Source organism: Gymnogyps californianus, chromosome 1 (assembly GCF_018139145.2).
Source record: "Gymnogyps californianus isolate 813 chromosome 1, ASM1813914v2, whole genome shotgun sequence".
Classification (NCBI taxonomy): domain Eukaryota; kingdom Metazoa; phylum Chordata; class Aves; order Accipitriformes; family Cathartidae; genus Gymnogyps; species Gymnogyps californianus.
The window spans coordinates 81,112,468-81,132,340 of NC_059471.1; the positions used below are offsets into that span (position 1 = coordinate 81,112,468).

The following is a 19,873-nucleotide window of genomic DNA, read 5'->3' on the forward strand; positions in this document are numbered from 1 at the left end:
TCCATCACCCCATGCCCTCTGGCCAAAAAGCTGTCTACGTTATTTGCGTTATTCCAGAAATACTATTTCCTGTGCAACTTCTCTACAGCTTATCTGTGATGTATCCCAGAATAAGCGTAGTGTAGTTTTCTCAGATTCCTTCAGCAACATCTATATTAATCAGTAGGAGAGATACCTTGCCCTTTATCTTAAAAAAAAAAAAAAAAAAAAAAAAAAAACAAACCCAAACAAAAAACAAACAAACCCCAAAACCCCCAAAAGAACCCCAAACCAAACCAAACCAAAAAACCGCAACCAAAAACAACAGACAAACAACAACAAAAAAAACCCAACCAGGACATCTGCAGACTTTTGTGGCCATTACAGCTCTCCTTGAATATCTGTGAAACACCTTCCAAAGATAATTGTAACACAAATAGTAGCTGAGAATCAGTATAAAGAATTGAATTTTTTAACCTCTGGCGGCCTGTGCTACTTTTTCAAATTCCGTATCGCATTACATAGAACTTTGCTTATTTTATTCTAATAAATGTTTCTTAAATAATGGAAATGTTGCCATAAAACGCCATTTTATCTAGTGATATGTATCTTAACATACTTTAAAGAAATTTGACACATGAAAATTGCTGACCTTTATCTCTGGGAGAGGTTGTTTGAAAACTGTGGAAAATGGAGGTGTGATAATGTTGTATTGTAAAATAAGTTATTCTGTGGGATTTGTTAAATTGACATCTCGCTGAATGAGTTGATCTTTGAGAACGCTTGATCTTGCTAACCGTGCAAACCTCTAGTGGAAATTCTTCATATAGGTCAGTGCATTAGTATTGGTCTTTTGCTTTGTTTTCAGTGTGAGTGCCAGGGCACGTGATAGGGAAAAAATGTGAGTATTGAGTAGTACTCAGCCATGTTGCCTTGTGATTAGAAAAAGAAATAAACATCATCTGAAGGAAGTAAAGTAGAGTCACAAAGAAAAAAATTACTCCAGAGAGTTTGTTGGACATTGTCATCAAGGCAATCAGGCATCTAAAAGACTCTCAAAAAGGCAGTTCTGTTCCCCATCCTTCTCAGTTAACTACCTGGACTGGAATCAAGAAATTGCATGGCTGCAGGGTAGATCAATTGGTTTGACTGGTCAAAAAAGAAGTTTATCTTACCAAAACCAGATAAAGCTTTTAGCCAGTTTAATCAACTCCTCCATGCAACTGTACGTTCACTGAATCAGTTGCTGGGGGCAGCGGGGGGGAGGTTATCTGCAGCAGCCAGTGAGCAGAGGAGTTGGATCACTCCCTTTTTACAGCATGTGAAGCTGTTCAGCTAACTGATGCTCCACACTCCAGCGCTGCAGTTCCACCATAGTGAGCTCTTCCGATTGTCCTCTAACTGTTTATTTGCCTGTCAGTGTCAGCCCCTCTCTGGTGGTGGCATAAGAGTTCGTGCAGCCGTGTAGTCAACTTGAGGGAGCCTCTGAGCTGGATTTTTTTTTTTTTTTTTTTTTTAAATCCTTGAGCCTTTTTTTATTTTATTTTATTTTATTTTATTTTTGGCTAGGTTAGCTTTTTAACCCAGATAAGTTTTCTAATCTGGTTCACAACACAGCACAACACAGCATGAAGCTGTTTGCTGGCACAAGGGAAGGAAGGGAAGGTATGGCAAAAAATAGGATATTGCAGGGGCTGGACAGTCAGGGCAGGGAGAACACAGAAACACTTCTCTAAGTAGCTCTGCTGCCTTCTGTCAGATTAAAATGGTTGTGGATTTTGTTTTTGTCTTGGTGTCTCAAATGTGATGGTACCAGATATTTAAATGTGTTTTTTAAGATGGCAGATGGATGCGATGATTGCAGGTTTCTTCGGCCATCCTTTTGTGCTGAGTTTCTTAAGGGGGGAAAAAAAGGTATGCTTAGTGCGTGGAAGGAAGAAATGGATCAGTGACACTTAGGGGGCAATTCAATCGCCTAAACATAGGCATGTGTTTCCATTTGAAATATCATAGCATAGCACCTGGCCTCCAGCTGCTGCTGCTCAGGGGAAGGCTGTAGCTCTCCCATAGATCCTGTGTCATATTTGCTAGCCCCATGTAGATGCCTTGGATACCTCAGGGCATCTCAAGTGCCACTTGGTGCCTCTGCTTAAGCACCAAGTTAAAAAAAAATTAGTTTTAGTTAGAAAAAGGTAGCGTTTCCAAATCAGCTTTGCAGTTCCTCTGTGTTAAGAATACAAAGTAAATTCCTGTAACGAGGAGATCCCAGAGCAGATTGTTAATGTAGAAGTTACACTGATGTTTTTGCTTAGCTTGATTTTGAGAAATGCAAAATAGCTTTCTTTGTCTGAATTGTGCTATTTGTCTATTTTGCTGTTCCCAGTCATGTGAGAGTTTATTTGCCACCACTTGAGTCAGGTACACCAACCACTTACTGCTCTAGAGCTTTGGAATTCCAAACTCCGTTAATATTTAATGAAGTCTTCCGAATCCCCGTGCATTTAAGTGTTTTGAAATTAAAATCACTGCAGCTGTATATCTGTTCAGTTGACCATCAGCAACAAGAAGAACTATTGGTAAGTGGTCCTTTTTCTTAAAAGCTATGCGGTATGGGAAACTAAAGTTACTTGAGGAATAATTTTTAAGATTAAAAAGAGAAAGTGAAGACTTTATTTTTCCGTAAGAAGTGCTGATAGAGTTACATGTTAATGTGTCCGTTTGTTCACATACGTAAGTATAGTTCTGTTAATAAAAAAGGTGGGATTTTTAAAAAGTTGAAACGTGCATTTTAGGTTACATAAAGTCTTGGAAATTATTAGCAAAATTAGCAGAGGTTGAGAACTGGAGCATTTTAAGCAGTGTTGAAAGTAATGTCTGTAGTACTGTTTACTGTTACGTTGCAGAGGCATGCTGAAAATTGATATAAGGTTTACGTTCATTGCTACGGGATTTAGTAGATAAGGAGTTCAGTTTTTTATTTATTTAATGCATTTCTTACAAATGTCTGCTTTGGGGAAAGTCGAAAAATCTGCCGTTGCTAAATTTTGGTGCAAGAAGGAAAGCATTGTGTAAAAAATTAAACTTTTCCCCAAAGACTTAATCTGACAGCTTTTTGACTACAGTGTGCTCAAGACTTCTGTTTTGCATGGCACTGTAATGCATGAATGATGAATCAGTATCATTAAAATAGTTTCCTAATAAAAAGATAACAAATACAAACCCCTTGTTGCTATATAACAGTGGGCAAAGGCGACTACTATTATATCAATCTTAACTTTGTTGCAGGATGATAGTGGTCCAGGCAGGGTTCTGTTACACCAACCTTTTACTTTAAACTGATTGAGCTATCTGAGGTAGATGCATTCAAATAAATGTAGCAATTGTTTAAATAGGTTACATGTGTTAACTTTAGATGTGTTAAATGTTAGCTTCATTTAGCAATTGTCAAATGTAAACGTGCTTAAATAAATCTGCCTTGGGGCTGATGTCCTGGCTGTTTTGAAGTGAGTGGGCTGCCATTTCAGTGAGGAGTTTGAATGAGTTAGTGAAATTTTTTTTAAGCCTATCAAAGTAGTTAAGAGGTGCAGGCATCTCACTGTCATGCTGCACTATCGATAAGAGGTGTTTACTTGAGCAAATCTGGTCAAGAATGCATGTTTGTTAGTCCACCTTAAAACTAGGTAGTGTCTTATATAAACAGTGGTCTTAACGTTGACAGAAGTGGACCAAAGGTCTTGTCTGCAGTAGGAAGTTTTGTCATTTTTGCACTGCAACGTAATGGAAGAGGAAGCATCTCAAGAACGGGCTGGATATATTGGTGTAAAACGCTTTATACTGGTATAGCCTGTTCCTCTGGGAAGCTAAGTAGCTATTTCAGTGTAAAGCATCTTTATATTGACACAAACGCATCTAAGTTTAGGATGCTTTTATTTTAACTGCTATTACTGAATTAGCAAAAAAATGATAGGTCTTCAGGTTATGTTGGTAGGAATTTTTTCTCTTTGATAGTCTTAGTGTAGTTTTGTCAGAAATATCTTTGTCTACGGTAGTTGATAATATACTTTAGGGTAAGTTAACAATTCTACTGAGAATGAGAGAAACAAACCCACGGTTTCTTAAGGTATGTGCATTAAAGTATGTATTTAAACATTAGGATTGTTGCCCTCTTGCTGTAAATTGAAAATAAGCATTTTCTCAAATTGAGAAATCATTTGCTACCTCTCTTTGGAACTGCTGTGATGGCCTCTATCAACAAGGCCTCTGTCTTTCAAAATCTCTTCCACTGAGATTAGGTTTTTTCCATCTATTCAGTCATCCATATATTTCTGAAGTTCTTGATGACTGCTTGCTTTTCAATTAGATTATGCCAGTTTAATGCTTTCCGAAGTGTGGAAGCCAAGCTGGAGTTTATCCGAAGTTATACAAATATTTGTACATAACAGGGAATGAAAAGAAAAAAAAGAAAGAAATATGCTGACAAATAGTTCTAAACTTCACTTACATAGACAAGTAAATCTACTAAACTTGTGGGATGGTCTTTCCATTCCCTCAACCCTTTACTCATATGCCCTGCCTTTCTGAAAGATCTTTTTCTGTTTTCCTACAGCTTTCTGAAACTGTGCTTCCTTGGGTGGGCTTATTTCTTCCCTGGTGGCCTCATCAATGTTGAGATAAGGGAGTTGTTATTTTCCATGATTAGCATATATAGCTCATGTTAAAACATCAAAGAAATGCGATTGCCTTTCTTGCAATTACATGGCATTGCTGTTTCACTCCCAGTTTCTGATCTTTTACAGCCCTGACCATCAATTATTCCCCATGTCTTAATTTATTTGAATTATTCTTCTTGAGTGTAACATCTGTCTTTTTGCATTTCGTGTTTTTATTTCAGAACATCCATCCCATTTTTTAACATCATTTTAAATTCTGATCCTTTTCTCATAAATTTTACAATCCCTCTGTTTGACATCACAGAGAGATTCATAAATGTCTTTATTATTCCTCCATCCAAGTTGTTAACAAATGCATCAGAGCAGGCACGTGACAGACTGCAAGCAGACCCACCATGGTTTCCTCATCCTTTTGAGCAAGCTCCAAATCTTGAGGTGGAGGTGAAATATTAGTTAGTCCTTTCAGTACTGATAATTATTAATTGGGTTTGATGGTGATTTTCTACTCAATTAGTCATTCACTTCGTAGTAACGGCTTCTTTGGCATACTTTCTTAGCTGCTTAATAAATGCAGTGTGTAGGGCAGTGTCAGACATCTTAAGAGTCAACATATGTTTTTTCCAATATTGACGACAGGAAAACAGCTTTACCCTCTACCTCTAAAACCAAACCCAGCATGTCTTAAACATTTTCCAACTCTGATGCAAAAGTGTGAGTATTCGATACAAGTTTGTTTCTTACACTGCGTCAAAGCAAGTAGATAATTAGAAGACATCTCTGTTTTATATATAAAGGGCATCTCTGTAGCCTCCAATATACTGACATAAAATGATGTACTCAGTAACATGTTGTATCCCGATATGACATTATTTTGTTAGTCTCAAAACGTTTTCTCCATTGTCCTTTATAAACCTGTTTAAACAGAGCCCCAGGGAACTTTCGTCTTGGAAAAACAATACAATGACTTTTTAATTATCACTATTTTCTAATTAACAGTTGCTTTACCTGCTTAAAGTTGAATGCAGTTTCTGTATGCATTTCCTATTGCCTTTAGAATTAGAATCATTGCATCCAGCTATTTGTTTTGTGAGAGATGAAAACAATTTTTACATGATTTTTCCAGTGATATAAATGAAGAACTTTGTTAGCATGTGATCCATTAGCATTGAAATGAACAGGTTGTAGAGATAGCCAGATAAAGCCAAAAGCAGGAATTAAAGGCTAGCTAATATAAAATCATCGCTAGGTCCAGCTAGTGAACAGATTTTTAAAAAAACCCAAAACCATGGATTTGCTCACAGCTGTTTTTCATTTAGGTCAACTCCACTCAGAAATTTCTTACATGAGCACTGTCTGATGGAGTAGGGCTACTTTAAAGTTGGGAATGCTTTTAGTGGGAAGCCTCCATTAAACCTCTTTTCACCTGAATCTGGGAGATGTAAGGATGGCTTGGGAAGTGGAAAAATGGCTTTATGACCCATTTGACTACATTATGATATAAATAGGCAGGAAAAAAAAAATTGTTTTACACGACATTTTTTTTCCCATTTGGAAGATGCCTCTCAGGACCAGAGAATGGAAGGGTATCTTAGAATATAGTTCTCTCAAAAGAAAACAGATGAAAGTAATATTGTTAAAGTAATATTAATTTAAGCAAATGTAGAAATCAGATATGTAATTGAGAGGGGTTTTTTAATAAAATATTAAGAGCTGTCAGCTGTAACAATCCTATCTACAGCAGTCATAGAAATTTTATTTTTCAGCTTAAAAAAAATGAATATTTACTCTGATCCTTCCTGGTAGTAAGCAAGAGGCAAGAAATTCAGTATCTTAGGCATCGTAACACAACAGAACAAAACTGTCTCTTTTTAAGAGACACTGTTAGTATTTGATAAAGTGGTTTTTTTACATTATAAGTAAAATACTCTTTAAATGAGAAGGTGTCTATCCTGAAGTGTATGTTTATCTTGTTGTGGTCAATGCTTTTTGTTGTTTACAGGGCATTGCTCAGATAAACCTGACTGATGCAGAGAGTTCTGGTGAGATGCAGCTTCACTGGTATTCTGTTCAGATCTTCACTGGTTCAGACCCACAGAGAGTAAAGAACAAAAACCAGTGTGAAGAAAGTATTCCCCGGTCTTCCGGAAATGTAACTACAGTTAAAACAGTATGGCTCTGAAAAAGTGATTTGTTTACTTTTATTTGACCTGCTGGGTGGTTGGTTGTGATCTTATCTCAGGTGCAGTTTGTTTTTGAGGTGCACAGAAGGTGATACCTTAATTTAGCTCTTGTGGCAAGAGCTGGATTTTAAAATAATAATTAAAAGCTAAATCATGTCTGGACAGGTGCTTGAAATAGTACTCTGTGTATGTTTGTATGCACACTTTCAGTCCAACTAACTAAAACTCATTAAAAATTTCTGCCACTGCACTTCAAGAGTTTGTCAAGAAAGGTGGTGCAATTTCCATCCTTGGAGATTTTTCAGCCCTTGACTGGGCCCTGAACAACCTGATGTGGCTATGAAGCTGCCCCTGCTTTGGACAGGACATCAGACTAGGTGACCTCCAGAGGTCTCTTCTGAGCTAACTTGCTGGATGGTGCTCCACAGTGAGATAAAGTCTGCCTGGTTTCTGTGAGAAGTTGCATTCATGGAACACCATGTACTTTTTGATCATTAAGATTCAGGACAGATTGAGTTGGGTTTTTTTTGAGCATACAATGGCTATGTTTTTATGTAGTTTTCTCTGAATAATATACATTAAATACATTGACTTGTTCAAACCGTTTTATTTGAAGTCTAGTTTACCTTTCAGGATGCAGTGACAGCCCTGTTAGCTAGGACCACCGCCCAGCTGGAAGCAGTTGAGAGGGAGTTGGCAGAAGAGAGAGTGAAACTGGAGTACACAGAGGAGGAAATCCTGGAGATGGAAAGAAAGGAAGATCAGGCGGAAGCCATATCGGAAAGGTAAAACCAGTAATTTAAATACCTCATCACACAGCTGAGTGGTATTTACACTATGGGTATAGCCTGAAATACAGCAGGAGAAACAGCAGGTCCTTATTCTGAGAGGTGCTCCCTGTTAGTGTTACGAGTATAAAATTCTGTTGTTACGTGATGATAGCAAACAGGAGAAAACCTTATTTGAATAGCTGGCTGAGTTTAGAGGACTTGGAATTTGGGGAGTGGGAAAATATTGTATCAAACAGAAACTTTGCTAGGAAGGCAACTGTAATGGGTTTGCAACAGCACTGTACTAAAAAAAATAAATAAAATTTTGTGGTGACATGGGAAAATGTCAGAGATAGATATGCATTGCAATGCTTATGGAGTGAACATGCAACACAGCTTTTACTATTTCAGGGTTTATTACAATGCTATTTCATCATTAATAATACTCCTAGTTTGTTACATGAGTTGTGTTGTTCTTTTTGTTATTATTTTCTTAGTATTGTTATAAAGACCAGAACATAATGCTTTGAGAAAATTAGGGAAGGTGATTTTTTTTTTTTTTTTTTTTTTTTTGGCATGAAATGTATTTGCTTGTCTGCATCTGCAGAAATGCAAGCGGGATATGTTATCCCTTTGAAAATTCTGTATTTTTATTGGAGAAATAATACTCTAAAATGATAAACTGACCTGGATAATGAAATATAGAAATGTGATGCATAATTGCATGGGGTTTTTTTAATACCTACAAAATTCTTGTGATGTTCTGACTTCAGGAGTTGGCAAGCAGAATCTGTTGACAGTGGATGCAGTAATTGCACCCAGACTAGTCCTCCTTATCCAGAGCCATTTTGCGGGGATTCGTTAGCTGGACACATGTTTGCAACTCAAGCAGGCCAGTACAGTTCTGGAAAAATGCAGCCTCCGCCACTAAAGGTAATGAGAGAAGACACTGCAGTACGGAAACTGCCACGCTGCCTGGCGCACATAGAGTGTGTTACTGCTGCTCCTTGAGTTTGAGTCCGAATTGATCAGGAGAGAAAAGAGTCAGAAATGACATTAACAACCCTGTATGAGCACTGCCTTCATGACAGCAGTGTGCCTTTTGAGTTGTTAAAAATGCCCTAAAGGCTGGGGTTTTTTGTTTGCTTACTAGTTATTTCTGGACAGAACTAGTTTTTTATATCAAAAGGCAAGCTATTTTTACTGTGGCCTTTATCTAATCTGTAAATACACACTTGTATCAATGTCTGTTGACTTGAAATTGTAACAGAAAAGATCATGATCAAATTCCAGTGCTCTTAGAAATAAGACTTTTTGAAGGAATTGTGAAGAAAGAAGCTTAATGTTTTAAGAATTGCATTGCTGTTTCAGTGTTACAATAAATATAGCTGAAATTTTCAGAACAATTGTGCTGAAACTGATGTGTTTAAAAATCTTGTGTATTGAAGATATGAGACATTGAAAAAAAATCCTGAACCAGCTGAAATCAGCACACTTCCATTGAAGTAAAGGAACTTTTGATAAGCCGTTTGTGTTGCCTTTAGGGAAGATCATACCTCCTATTGAGGAGTGAGTTATCTTAAAGTTTGGAAGCTTTGCTAGCATAGCATATGTTTTCTGTATTTCTGAATATTTTAGTGCTCTTGTATCGTTGTTTCAATAGTCTTTCAGTTCCCTTTTGTTGAGTTTCTTCTCTTCATTTGACTTCCTCCAGTTTTAAGGCGGTTGCTTGTTTCCGAGTCACCTTGCTTATTGAAAGTTGACTCAGTTTTCTTCTGTTGAGGCTGGAGATCAGGTGGTAGCTTGGTTAATGCCCAATTGCCAATGCTGAATGCAGTCCTTGTGCTCTGCAGCTATGATTCATGTTATAACTGCATCTCATAATTGTTACTGTTCCAGCAAAGGCTTCTGAAAGGTAATCTTATAATTTTGAATTACCTAGTTTTAAAACTTTTTAAAAAATGAGGTGATTCACCCTCTGTTTTCAGTGCTCATTAAAACTTGAACCTAGCTAGCAGGGCAAATTGTTTACTTTTGATATTGTTGAAACGTCTGATTGTTTTTGGCAAGAGAGAGAAAATAAGGGAAAAATAAAAATTTTTCCTTCATTGAAATTCTAGGTGGATAAGGAAACTAACACTGAGGATCTGTTTCCTGAAGAAGTTGCTATTCTTCCAAAAGAGAGAACTAGCCGCAGGCCACGGGGTTCTGCTTTTGTTCGCAGTAGCACTATTGTTCGTTCCCAGACCTTCTCGCCTGGAGCACGAAGTCAATATGTTTGCAGAGTGAGTAAGGCTTAAAAAGAAGGGGGGGAGGGGCCTCCATACACGTATTTTGTACATTTTTGATAATTTCTTCTTAAGATTTTATTATATTTCTAAGAAACATACACTACTTTTTAATACTAATGAATAATCTTTCTTTGAATTTAAACATTGCAGTGCGGAAGAGGTCCCCTAGTTCTTTTTAAGCGTTTAAACCTGAATTTATTTCATTTAAAATTTAAGAATCTGTGACAAATTAGATATTAAGCTCTTTTCCCTGGCAACCTTAGATGTTAGGCTAGGATGATTGATTTTACAGAGGTACAGTGCTGCCTAATGAGGTGTATAAACAGTTAGCTTAGAAGCCATGTTTAACTTTCAGGTACCTAAAAGTTTGGGAAAGGGGACTGAATGCATAATCATAGGGTTAGTGCATAAATATTCTTAGGACTCTGGTTGCTGTCATCAATGTCAGTCATAGGGTGCCTGTTACAAGTGGGACCTAGGATTCCTGGGTGCACTGGTGCAAGTAATTGAGGATCAGCACAACAGTATTCAAGCTCACGTTAGCTGGTTGCTATGTTCAATGGCAAAAGGCTTATAAGCAGTTGGCTCACACTATTGCAGTTCAATACACGGGTATTGATTTTGCAATATTGGTGGAATGCACATAGCTTTAATTGTACTCTTTCATAAGCTTTTGAGAGCTTGAGTTTGAAAATGCAGTAATGATTTTTAACGTGTATGCTTTTTCCTAAACCAAGGATCTTCTGGTTTTTACTCTCTTATTTACATTGCACGCAGTGCATCTATGGACCCCTTCAAATTCTTCAGTTTGATTTCTGGATTCCGTATCTGTTTATGATATAGGGAATGTGAGTAAAACACCCTCACACGCTAGAACAAAGATAGTGCAAAAAGGAAAAGATTGTTAAACACCCTCACTTAATCTGCATTTACTTAAAATTAGAGGGGGGGAAAAGTGGGAGACTGTATTGTTTGTGCCCATGACAGTAAATGCTTTAGGAAGAAATATTATTGCCTTTAACTCTCCCTTCCCCCTTTTTTTAGGTTACATTGTCTTGGATATGTAGTAGAATGCTTGATGAAACTTAGCTGTAAAACATTGACAGTTTTGAAGTTTCCTTGAATTATTGTAACTATGCAGTATAAGCACTGTTACATATACATTTTTATAAATAACTAAAGCTGAAAAAAGATCAGTTGCTTAAAACAAGACAGTTTCAGTGCATCTTAAAAAATGTCTCAAAAGCAAAAGAAAAAAAAATCCAGATTTCTTAATGTAGATGACCTTGTAAGCAATCTATATTTTCGATATCTTTTCTAATCAGCTGTATCGCAGTGACAGTGACAGTTCAACCCTGCCAAGGAAGTCCCCTTTTGTCCGGAATACATTGGAGAGGCGTACTCTACGGTATAAGCAGGTATACCTAGGAAACTGGTTTTTACTTTTCATTAAGTTGCTAGAACACTGGTACTTTTATACTTAACCTTAGAGGTCTACAGGTACATTCTGATGTTTTTAGGAAATGTATAAGGCTTCTGTAAGGTAATTGGGGAGAGGTGCGTGCTTTGGGTTTGCTTGGCATTTTTTAAGCTAAAAGGTAGGCATAGAGAAGTGAAATATAGTTGTGAACAATTATTGAGGAGGACAAAAAAAAGTGTGGCAGACAAAAATTAGTTTAACAGGGACTGAATTTGTATTGATTTAGATGTAAACTTTGTTAAATCTTTAAAATCTAGTTTGTGGTGCAGGGTGCAGGCCCAGAGAAGCGTGTGTGAATGTGACAGTAAAACATCCAGCTCCCCTGCCGTGCAGCCTAGCAAGCCATAGTATTTGAGGCCCAGGTATTCAGGAATGAATAGGTTAAGCTCTCCTTTCGCCCCCGTGCCACCCCGCACACTGCAGAACAAGTGGACAGAGAAGGGCAGGTAAGGCGTTAATGCCTTGTATATAAATTGCACACAGTTTAGCCTGGTCAGCAGAAGTTAATTTCTTGCTGGTGTAGGCAAGTAGGCAGCCATGCCTCCCATTTTGATTCAGAGTGTATCTTAAAACCAGTATTGAATAAAGCCCTTTAAGGGGAATCTTGCTCAGTACAGTATTTTCTGACGTCATGACTCCATTATGAGTTTTTCATATTTCATCCCTTTTATTATCATCATAACATGTAAGTTTAGTCCATAAACTTAAATTAGTTAAATATTTATAAGCCAAAAGGAGACTGTAAAAGGAGGTAGCAGAAAGCATTAATTGAAAAGGTTTATGTGTGGTACAGAAAACCCCTACAGCTAGTTAGCCTTTCACTGTGGGATACAAATAAACTCTCCAAAACTTTGTGTCAAGAAAGACTTTGTGTGTGAAGTAAGTACAGAAAATGTATGCTCTATATAGCTAAAGATAGACCAGTATACCATGTTGAGAGTAACATATTGTGCATTTTATTTGAATCCTAATAACTCAGCAGTCCTGCAGATCATCTTTGGCTGAGCTTATGGCAAGGACGTCCTTAGACCTGGAGCTGGATCTCCAGGCATCCAGAACTAGACAGAGACAGCTGAACGAGGAGATATGTGTTTTAAGAGAGCTGAGACAGCGTCTGGAAGATGCCCAACTTAGAGGGCAGACAGATCTACCCCACTGGGTCCTTCGGGATGAGCGATTCCGAAACTTGTTGAAGGAAGCAGAAAGACAGGTATGGTAACGTGAGATGAGCACTCAACATGATCAGAAACTTCTGGTTTCAAAATTTCTTGATTGTGACAAGATGTCTAAAGAGCTGTTTTTACAGAACTTCAAAAAATGAATGTTGCTTCTATATTGTTGAAGTTAGCACAATAAAAATTATTGCATTGATTATTACCAAACTCTGTATTTATTTGAGGACAGTTACTGGAGAATGGCACTATTTGCCAAAGGCACTTTTTGTTTTGGTTTGGGGTTGGTTTGGTTTGGATTTTTTTGTTTTAGATGTTTATTATTGGAACTTTAATAATTTCCTTACTTCTGATCTTTGAAAGAAATTTTGCTGATTTGATATTTCATTTTTTACAAGTATTTGGAATGTTCCCTAAGTATGTGATTTTTTTTTAATTTTTTTTATTTTTTCCTGTTCTTGGAGAAGGAAGTTATAGGCAAAAAGTGGCAAAAAACTCCACAACAAACCAAATTGTAATTGGATTATCAGAGATGAAGAGTGAGTCTAAATTTATTTTAAGGTCTTGTTTGACAGATCTATGTGCAGTAAATTTCATGAATTGAATACATATCTGTCTGAAGAGCATTAAGAGATGAAACAACACGGTCAGTCTTTTGAGTTTATAGTTCTTAGATGATCAGCTAATTCAGACAATGTACTTGTGTGGTTTTACTGTGGTGAATGGGGAAAAAAATCCGTTATTTTAACCTGAGTATTCTTGTGTTTTATTTATTCACACAACAATTTTAAGCATTATGTTCTTGTTTTCAGACCAGACAGACCAAATTTGAACATCACCAAGAGCAAGCAGCTGAAAAGATGCTAAAGAAAGCATCAAAAGAAATATATCAGTTGCGTGGGCAAAATCAGAAGGAGCCTATTCAGGTGCAGACTTTTAGGTAAGTGGTAGTGTGTACTGAAATAGCATAGCAACAGTTCATTAGAAAGATTAAAGCTGTCTGAAGCATTTAGCTTAAATTCTGTGCGTCTTCTATATAGTCAGTAATTTTTAACTGTATATTGATTTGGACACAGGAGTTTCCTTTGAATTATTTGTAGTGTAAAGAGCCAAAGCTAAGGTAAAATTGCAGCATTAGAATTCTAAAACACATGAAATCAAAAAAGAAAAAAAATAAAGTCTTCAAGTGCAAACATAGCTTAGGTGATTCTTTCAACTTAGCCTTGTCACTATTAAGTTCCAATGATTTGTCAGTTCTTCAGTGCAAGCCTGTGGGTATAAATAGTTTGTTTAATGTAATACATATACATTACTAGTAACACTCTCTCCCTAAAAATTACTCAATAATATTCCAGCTTTCTCTCAAGAAGCCTTTTCTTTGGACTTTTTTTCCTATTTCATCTGTGTTCACATGGTATGTGTCCTCTCTTAGCTTTATTTTTTTTCTGACAGTTTATTTTGTGTACAAGTGGTATTGATAACCAATGTTCATTTCACAGGAAGACTTTATTACTTCAGCATTAAAATTTTTATAGTTTTTATTGGGAGGGTAACAGAGTAAGAAAATGTTAGTGCAGCATAGATGTGGAGGACAGCTCAGCTACAATGTTACATTATACTATTTCATACAGTGTTTAGATTTTTAGAACTTTTTTGCAGGGAATACTTAGGTGAAATAGAAAAGCTGTCTGTCCTTTAATGTAATTTTTTTGCTTGAATTATATTGGAAAGGTCTTTCTCACAAAGGTGGGGAAGGAAGGAAAAGGAATAGAAATTTTAGGGTTGTTTTTACATCTTATGTTTCTGGTAAGAAGAGAGGGGGTTTTATGCTTTGTCTACTTAGAAATTAAAAGATATGGGGAATTAAATAAAATGAGATGTAGAAAATGAAGCAAAAGCTGTCCTCCTTGTTTAAATTCTTGCCCTTTTTATGCACGCATCCATTTCTTATGACACTTACTTTACAGCATGTACTGTTTGCTCAATAAAGAAGCAAAAAGATGACTCTGAATGCCGTCTGTTTTTTTTCCTTTTTTTGTAGGCATTATTGCAAAACGTACAAGGGTGAACTTTGCATTGCAGAAGGGGCTTACGCAGGGCTTGTCCTGTGAAACCTTTTTACAGTCAACTATGACTGATGTTCAATGAGTGGTATAAAGCTTCCACCTAAATTTTCAGAGATAGTAATTGTGTTCAACGGAATGTTGCCAAAAGTATACAGCGAGGTTTAATAGTTTTTGTAAGTTTCTTGTACTCAAATAAACCATCAGTTCAGTATGTAAGTAACAAACACTTAACCACTAACCAGAGTAAAGAAATCATGTTCTTGGGGGGAAAAAAAAAAGTAGGCATATACTTGATTGACTTCCTTTTTATCTTGTTTTGATCACAGAGAGAAGATAGCTTTTTTTACAAGACCAAGGATTAACATACCTCCTCTGCCAGCTGATGATGTATGACATGTTGCATTGTAAACATGAAGTATTTATCGCTTTTATTTTAATGAAGTTATTAGATTAGCCAAGTTTCTTTAAAAAAAAATTGTGCAAAAGCTAATATACACGTTTTGTAAAAAATAAAAAAAGTAAAAAAAGTAAAAGTAAACAAAAACATATATATAAATATATATACATATATATTTTATAATAGCGACTGCAACAAGGCTTGGTTTTTCCTTGTTGTGAAACTGACATCTCTGAAGACAACTTATTTTATAAAAGATCGACTATCCTGTTAAGAGCGTGTACAGTTTTTATGCTGTTTTATTTGACTTAAAGGCTGGAAGACAGAAACAAAGTGAGTTCAGGCAAATTCACTGTAGTGTAATTTATTTATAGTGCCTTTTTTCCTTGAAGGAAAATACCTACTTTAAGATGTATTTTAAGACTGAAATTTTGTTCTTCAGTATTTGTCATACAGTAGAATGGAACCATTGAGCTGGTTTTGTTTCTGATACCTGAAATGAAAATACTATGTTCTAAAATTGTCACTTTTTTCAGCTTTATTATCTGTAGCTTATTATGTACATTGTATCCTTTAGCACTGTCTGTTATAGCAAAATATTATCACCTGCAATGTGTTTAACACTGATTAGAAGTGATGTTAAACATTGCAGAATTCATTTGCATGTTCTTACTGTGCACTAATAGATTGTTTTCATTTCAGTTGTGTCTAAAGTATCTTTATATTCTTAACTAGATTCTCAGTTTAAACGGAGGAAGGAAAAGGGTTGACAGGTCTTTGTTTTGCTGTTTAATGAAAAGGGAGTTAAAAGAGCAATGTGAGCTGGCTGTGTGGAAAGACCGCTAAAGGAATATTATAGTAATTTCTATGGTTTTAAAGATTCTGATCTGATTCAGGAAAGTACATATGCGCTGATTTCGGAAAGCAGATGCATTAAGTAAGGGTGCTTAAACACATCTTCATCCTAAAGGATGTGCTTTGAGGTTACTGCATGCAAGTTCTGTTGAGCAGTGACACTTTCCAGGAGGAAGGTGTATAATTCTGGAAGGTACAGCTCACCTGATTGCTAGTTGGACCAGCTAAAATCCGGTAAGAAATAATTTTACTTGTGACCGTTCGTTTTAATGAAAGACTGTCGCCCTAAATTCCCGAGAATGCCAGTTTTGTGTCCTTGCATCCTGCAAGTATGTAAAAATACTTCTTTACTAAGCTACTACAATAGAGTTTCTCATATTTTTCTAATTATACATTACCTACAAAGAGAGGTGCCCAACACAAGACTGACTTTTTGCAAATTGCTGGAATCTCCTAGAAGGAAGATCATGCTGTCTCTTAATTAAAGTAAAGGTCAAATTGGTTCCAGATTTTTATATGTCAGGAAACGAAAATAACAACAGCCAAAAACTAAATGGACCTATCAGAACCAATCAGAATATTTTCACATATTTTGTAAGTGTTCTTTGTGAGTTTCAAGAGCTTACACTCTGTTACCTTGTCAAAGATCAGGAAAACCTGAAAGTGAAACTGAATTGCTTTTACTTGTCCAAGCTGAGGCAAAAAGTAATGGGAAAAAAGATTGTAAACCTAAGTCATTAATCAATGAGAATGATTAATGCAGACATTTAATTTTAAGGTAGTATTCCCTGTTTCCTAGTATGGCCTGTAATCATTACAGGCATCAAGTGATTCGATCGTATAGCAATATATGTGAAATTAAAGTATATTTAGCATTTATCATGCTAACCATCCTGAAGTCTGGTTTTGCCAGTAAGCTTCGGTGGGCGTATATTTGGTACCTTGGGTGCAACTAGACCTATTCAGAAACTATGCAGATAAAAACCAAATCGTGTAAGAAATTTTTAGTGTTTGGGTAAAAGTCTAGGGGACAGCAAGCTTTTCAGTGCTCATTACTTCAGAAGACCAGTTAGTCAGAATTTCCCGTCTCATTTTCAGTGGAGGCCCTTACATAGTAGTGTTTATCAAAAGTTACCATGCCGTGACACCAGAAGTACTTGCTGTATACTAAGAACAGACGACACCGTGTTCCCACGAGGGTGGTCAGGTACCGGAAGAGGTTGCCCAGAGCGGTGGAGCTCTCTGTCCATGGAGGGCTTGAGGACTTGCCTGGATGTAGCCCGGAGCATCCTGGTCGCATTAGGCCTGCTTTGAGCAGGGGTTGGGGTAGGGACCTCCTTTCCACCCGAAATTGTTCTGTGACTGTATAATGAAGGGGCAATGTCTGGCGGCCTCTCTGTCAGGGGGTTCGGTTGGTGTTTTTAAATAGTGACCGCTGTCAGACGTCGTCGGCGTATCTTGTGGGTCTGTGATTCTGACTGCTGTAATGAGTTCTGTCTTGATGTGGTAATGAGTTATCGTATTCAGTATTCATCTCTCTTGTTTTTGTCACAGTTCTGTATGATTGTCATTTTTGTATTATTTGAAAGTATTTCTTCTACAAAATAAAATAATTTGCCATAAACAGAAATAGAGTTTTGTTATATGTCGAAGTATAAGACATTTTTTGAATGGCTTGTATATGCCACATTCATGATGCTTTCGTAAAGAAATTTTGTATTTTGAATAACACTGTCATTTAGGTGAATGTAATGAATTTTCAAATAAAAGTAAGAGAGGAAATCTGTGAAATCAGAGATCCTAGAGAGGTTACACTGAAGACCTGAAAGGGATGCAGAGTGTAAGGAATGGCAGGTATGTTCTCCCACGTGCTTATTGCTCATGATAAGCTGACAGCTGTATCAGAGGCTCATAGTTGAATATTCCCGGAATTCATGAGTAGCTCCACTTACAATACGTTGAACTGCCTGGTTTTTTCTAACAGAAGTCTGTACTTTGTAGATTTGTATTGGAAGTAAGTTGACATTATTGGTTCTGTAGTATCTTTCTTATGACTAATTCCAAGGTGGAAGCCAACCAAATGAATACGAGTTAACTTTTTTAGGCTGAACTTTATTGCTGCTTTCACAACGGAAGCGTTAAACCTGCAGAACTGCAGAAAGGCCATTTCTCAGTTTCTCTCTGCAGCCCTAAGCTGCAGGAGCACAGGCAAAATCACAGTACTGACATATGACTCCTGTCTCTGTCCAGTATTGGCAAGGCGTTAAGGGTATGACAGAGTTTAGGTTATTTTTAAACGGTCTGCTAGAAATAGTCATTTGGAATACCAACCCTCTCTGTCTCACTACGATCAGGATCAACAACAAAAGCTATAATGGGTATGTCGGTATGGGTTTTCTGTCATAAGAATGAAGTCTTATATGTATTTCTTGCTGCAGTTCTTGTAAGCACTTTGCAAGACTTAAAGGTAAGTGCTGTATAAAAAGAGCAAATTTTTTTTAGGAGTTAGATGAACTATGTATTTTGTTTTCAGCGGATGTAAAACTGAAGTTTGAATTTTTAGGGAAGAGGGCACTTTACAGCTTGTTTTGCATCCAGTCTCCTTTTTAACTATAGAGTCATATATCTTTGACAGGAGGAAAAACGTATTTACAGAGAGACTTGAGAAACTGCAGGCTAGCAAAAGCAAGAACAATCTTTTCCAAAACATCATGTGAAGAGTATTTTCTTTTTCCTGAGACCACTCAATTGACTAAGTATCATTGGAAGAAAATACCAAAGAGTAAAGTTGGTTTGTTTTTGGAATCTGTATATGTCAATTAAGTGATTTGCCTGCACTTTGGAAAATCTCAGTATTCTTGGAGTTAAAAGCTGCTTAGGAGCTGTTTTCTGGCTTCTTATGATTTCTAATGATCTCTTAAATTTGAACATATATATTTAGGTTATAGAATCACATTTTCTATAGAGAATTAGGTATTCTGCCCCTTTAGTTTGTTTGCAGTTAGACCATCCAACTAAAAATACACATTCAGCAGGAGACTCGATGAGTTCAGCTGTGGTAATAGACAAGGAAAAATTAGGAAGTGAATTTAGGAAAGTCTGTCCAGGAAAAAAAATGGGGGATTTTTTTGGATGGGACCCCAGCGCTCATTTGGTTAGTGCACAAAATTACTGTTCTGTGTCTAGGGCACAGTGTTTGTGTTACAGTGTGTGTCTTGCGGCACACAAGTTCCCAGGTATAGATGTTTGTGTCTGACCAACTAAATGCTGCTTGCTGTTTTCCATATTTCCCGCTCAAACTGATTAAGGAAAATTGCAGATAACATCATCAAGAAAATAAAGTGCTCTGTTTGTTTAACTTCCTCCACAGAATTCAGTTGGCCTATTAATACTGATTTTAATGGGCGCAAAGAGCAGACACTGGCAGGAAGTTAGGACTTCTGTCCCTTTTCTATGCTGCATTGACATGGTGATAGTAGGCCTGGGGCTGTTACTGATCTATGAATGATAGAGAACTGCTGTCTGCAGTGCTGCGTATGAAGGGCATAATCAAATCTCTTCTCTAAAGGCATACTTCTCACTCCAGAAAGGTGTGGGAACTTCAGGTGAAGCAAGCTTAGGGTTCAAATTTCACAATAAAATCCAATGTGTGGCTTCTGTACGGGGAGTCCATATCTAGAAGTAAGGAGTACAGGAACTTTCTTCAGCTTATAGACAAGATTTGGAGGAGTTGTGTAGCCATTCTGAAAAAAAGTTTTGTGCACCCTGTATCAACTGCCTTGCTTTGCTGGGCCGGGCTGCCTGCTTAGCGCATCCGTAAATACCTGCTCAAACACACTGGGACAAAAAGGTCTTCCAGAACTGCGGTCCTTAGCCTTTGAAGTGAGTGGAAGTCACGCGTGCGCCTTCAGTCACCCGTGGGTATTTTCATGGGTGCTTGTGCAAGATCTCCCTCTCCCTAGCTGTTGCGTCTGCTTGGTAATACAAAGCACATCCCTGGATACCCTTCAGGG

The 19,873-nt window shown here is 37.1% G+C and overlaps 1 protein-coding gene across 1 annotated transcript in view; it reads left to right on the forward strand.

The window, feature by feature from the left end:
* Window positions 1-15,571, forward strand: part of WWC3 (WWC family member 3) — a 102,861-nt gene extending 87,290 nt beyond the window's left edge. The window contains exons 15-23 of the mRNA XM_050897534.1: window positions 2,363-2,555; window positions 6,649-6,816; window positions 7,463-7,614; window positions 8,373-8,532; window positions 9,720-9,884; window positions 11,216-11,308; window positions 12,353-12,580; window positions 13,355-13,482; window positions 14,935-15,571. Coding sequence (XP_050753491.1) covers window positions 2,363-2,555; window positions 6,649-6,816; window positions 7,463-7,614; window positions 8,373-8,532; window positions 9,720-9,884; window positions 11,216-11,308; window positions 12,353-12,580; window positions 13,355-13,482; window positions 14,935-15,001 — 1,354 coding nt within the window. The 3' untranslated portion in view covers window positions 15,002-15,571. The remainder of the gene's footprint in view (window positions 1-2,362; window positions 2,556-6,648; window positions 6,817-7,462; window positions 7,615-8,372; window positions 8,533-9,719; window positions 9,885-11,215; window positions 11,309-12,352; window positions 12,581-13,354; window positions 13,483-14,934) is intronic.
* Window positions 15,572-19,873: the final 4,302 nt, after the last annotated feature.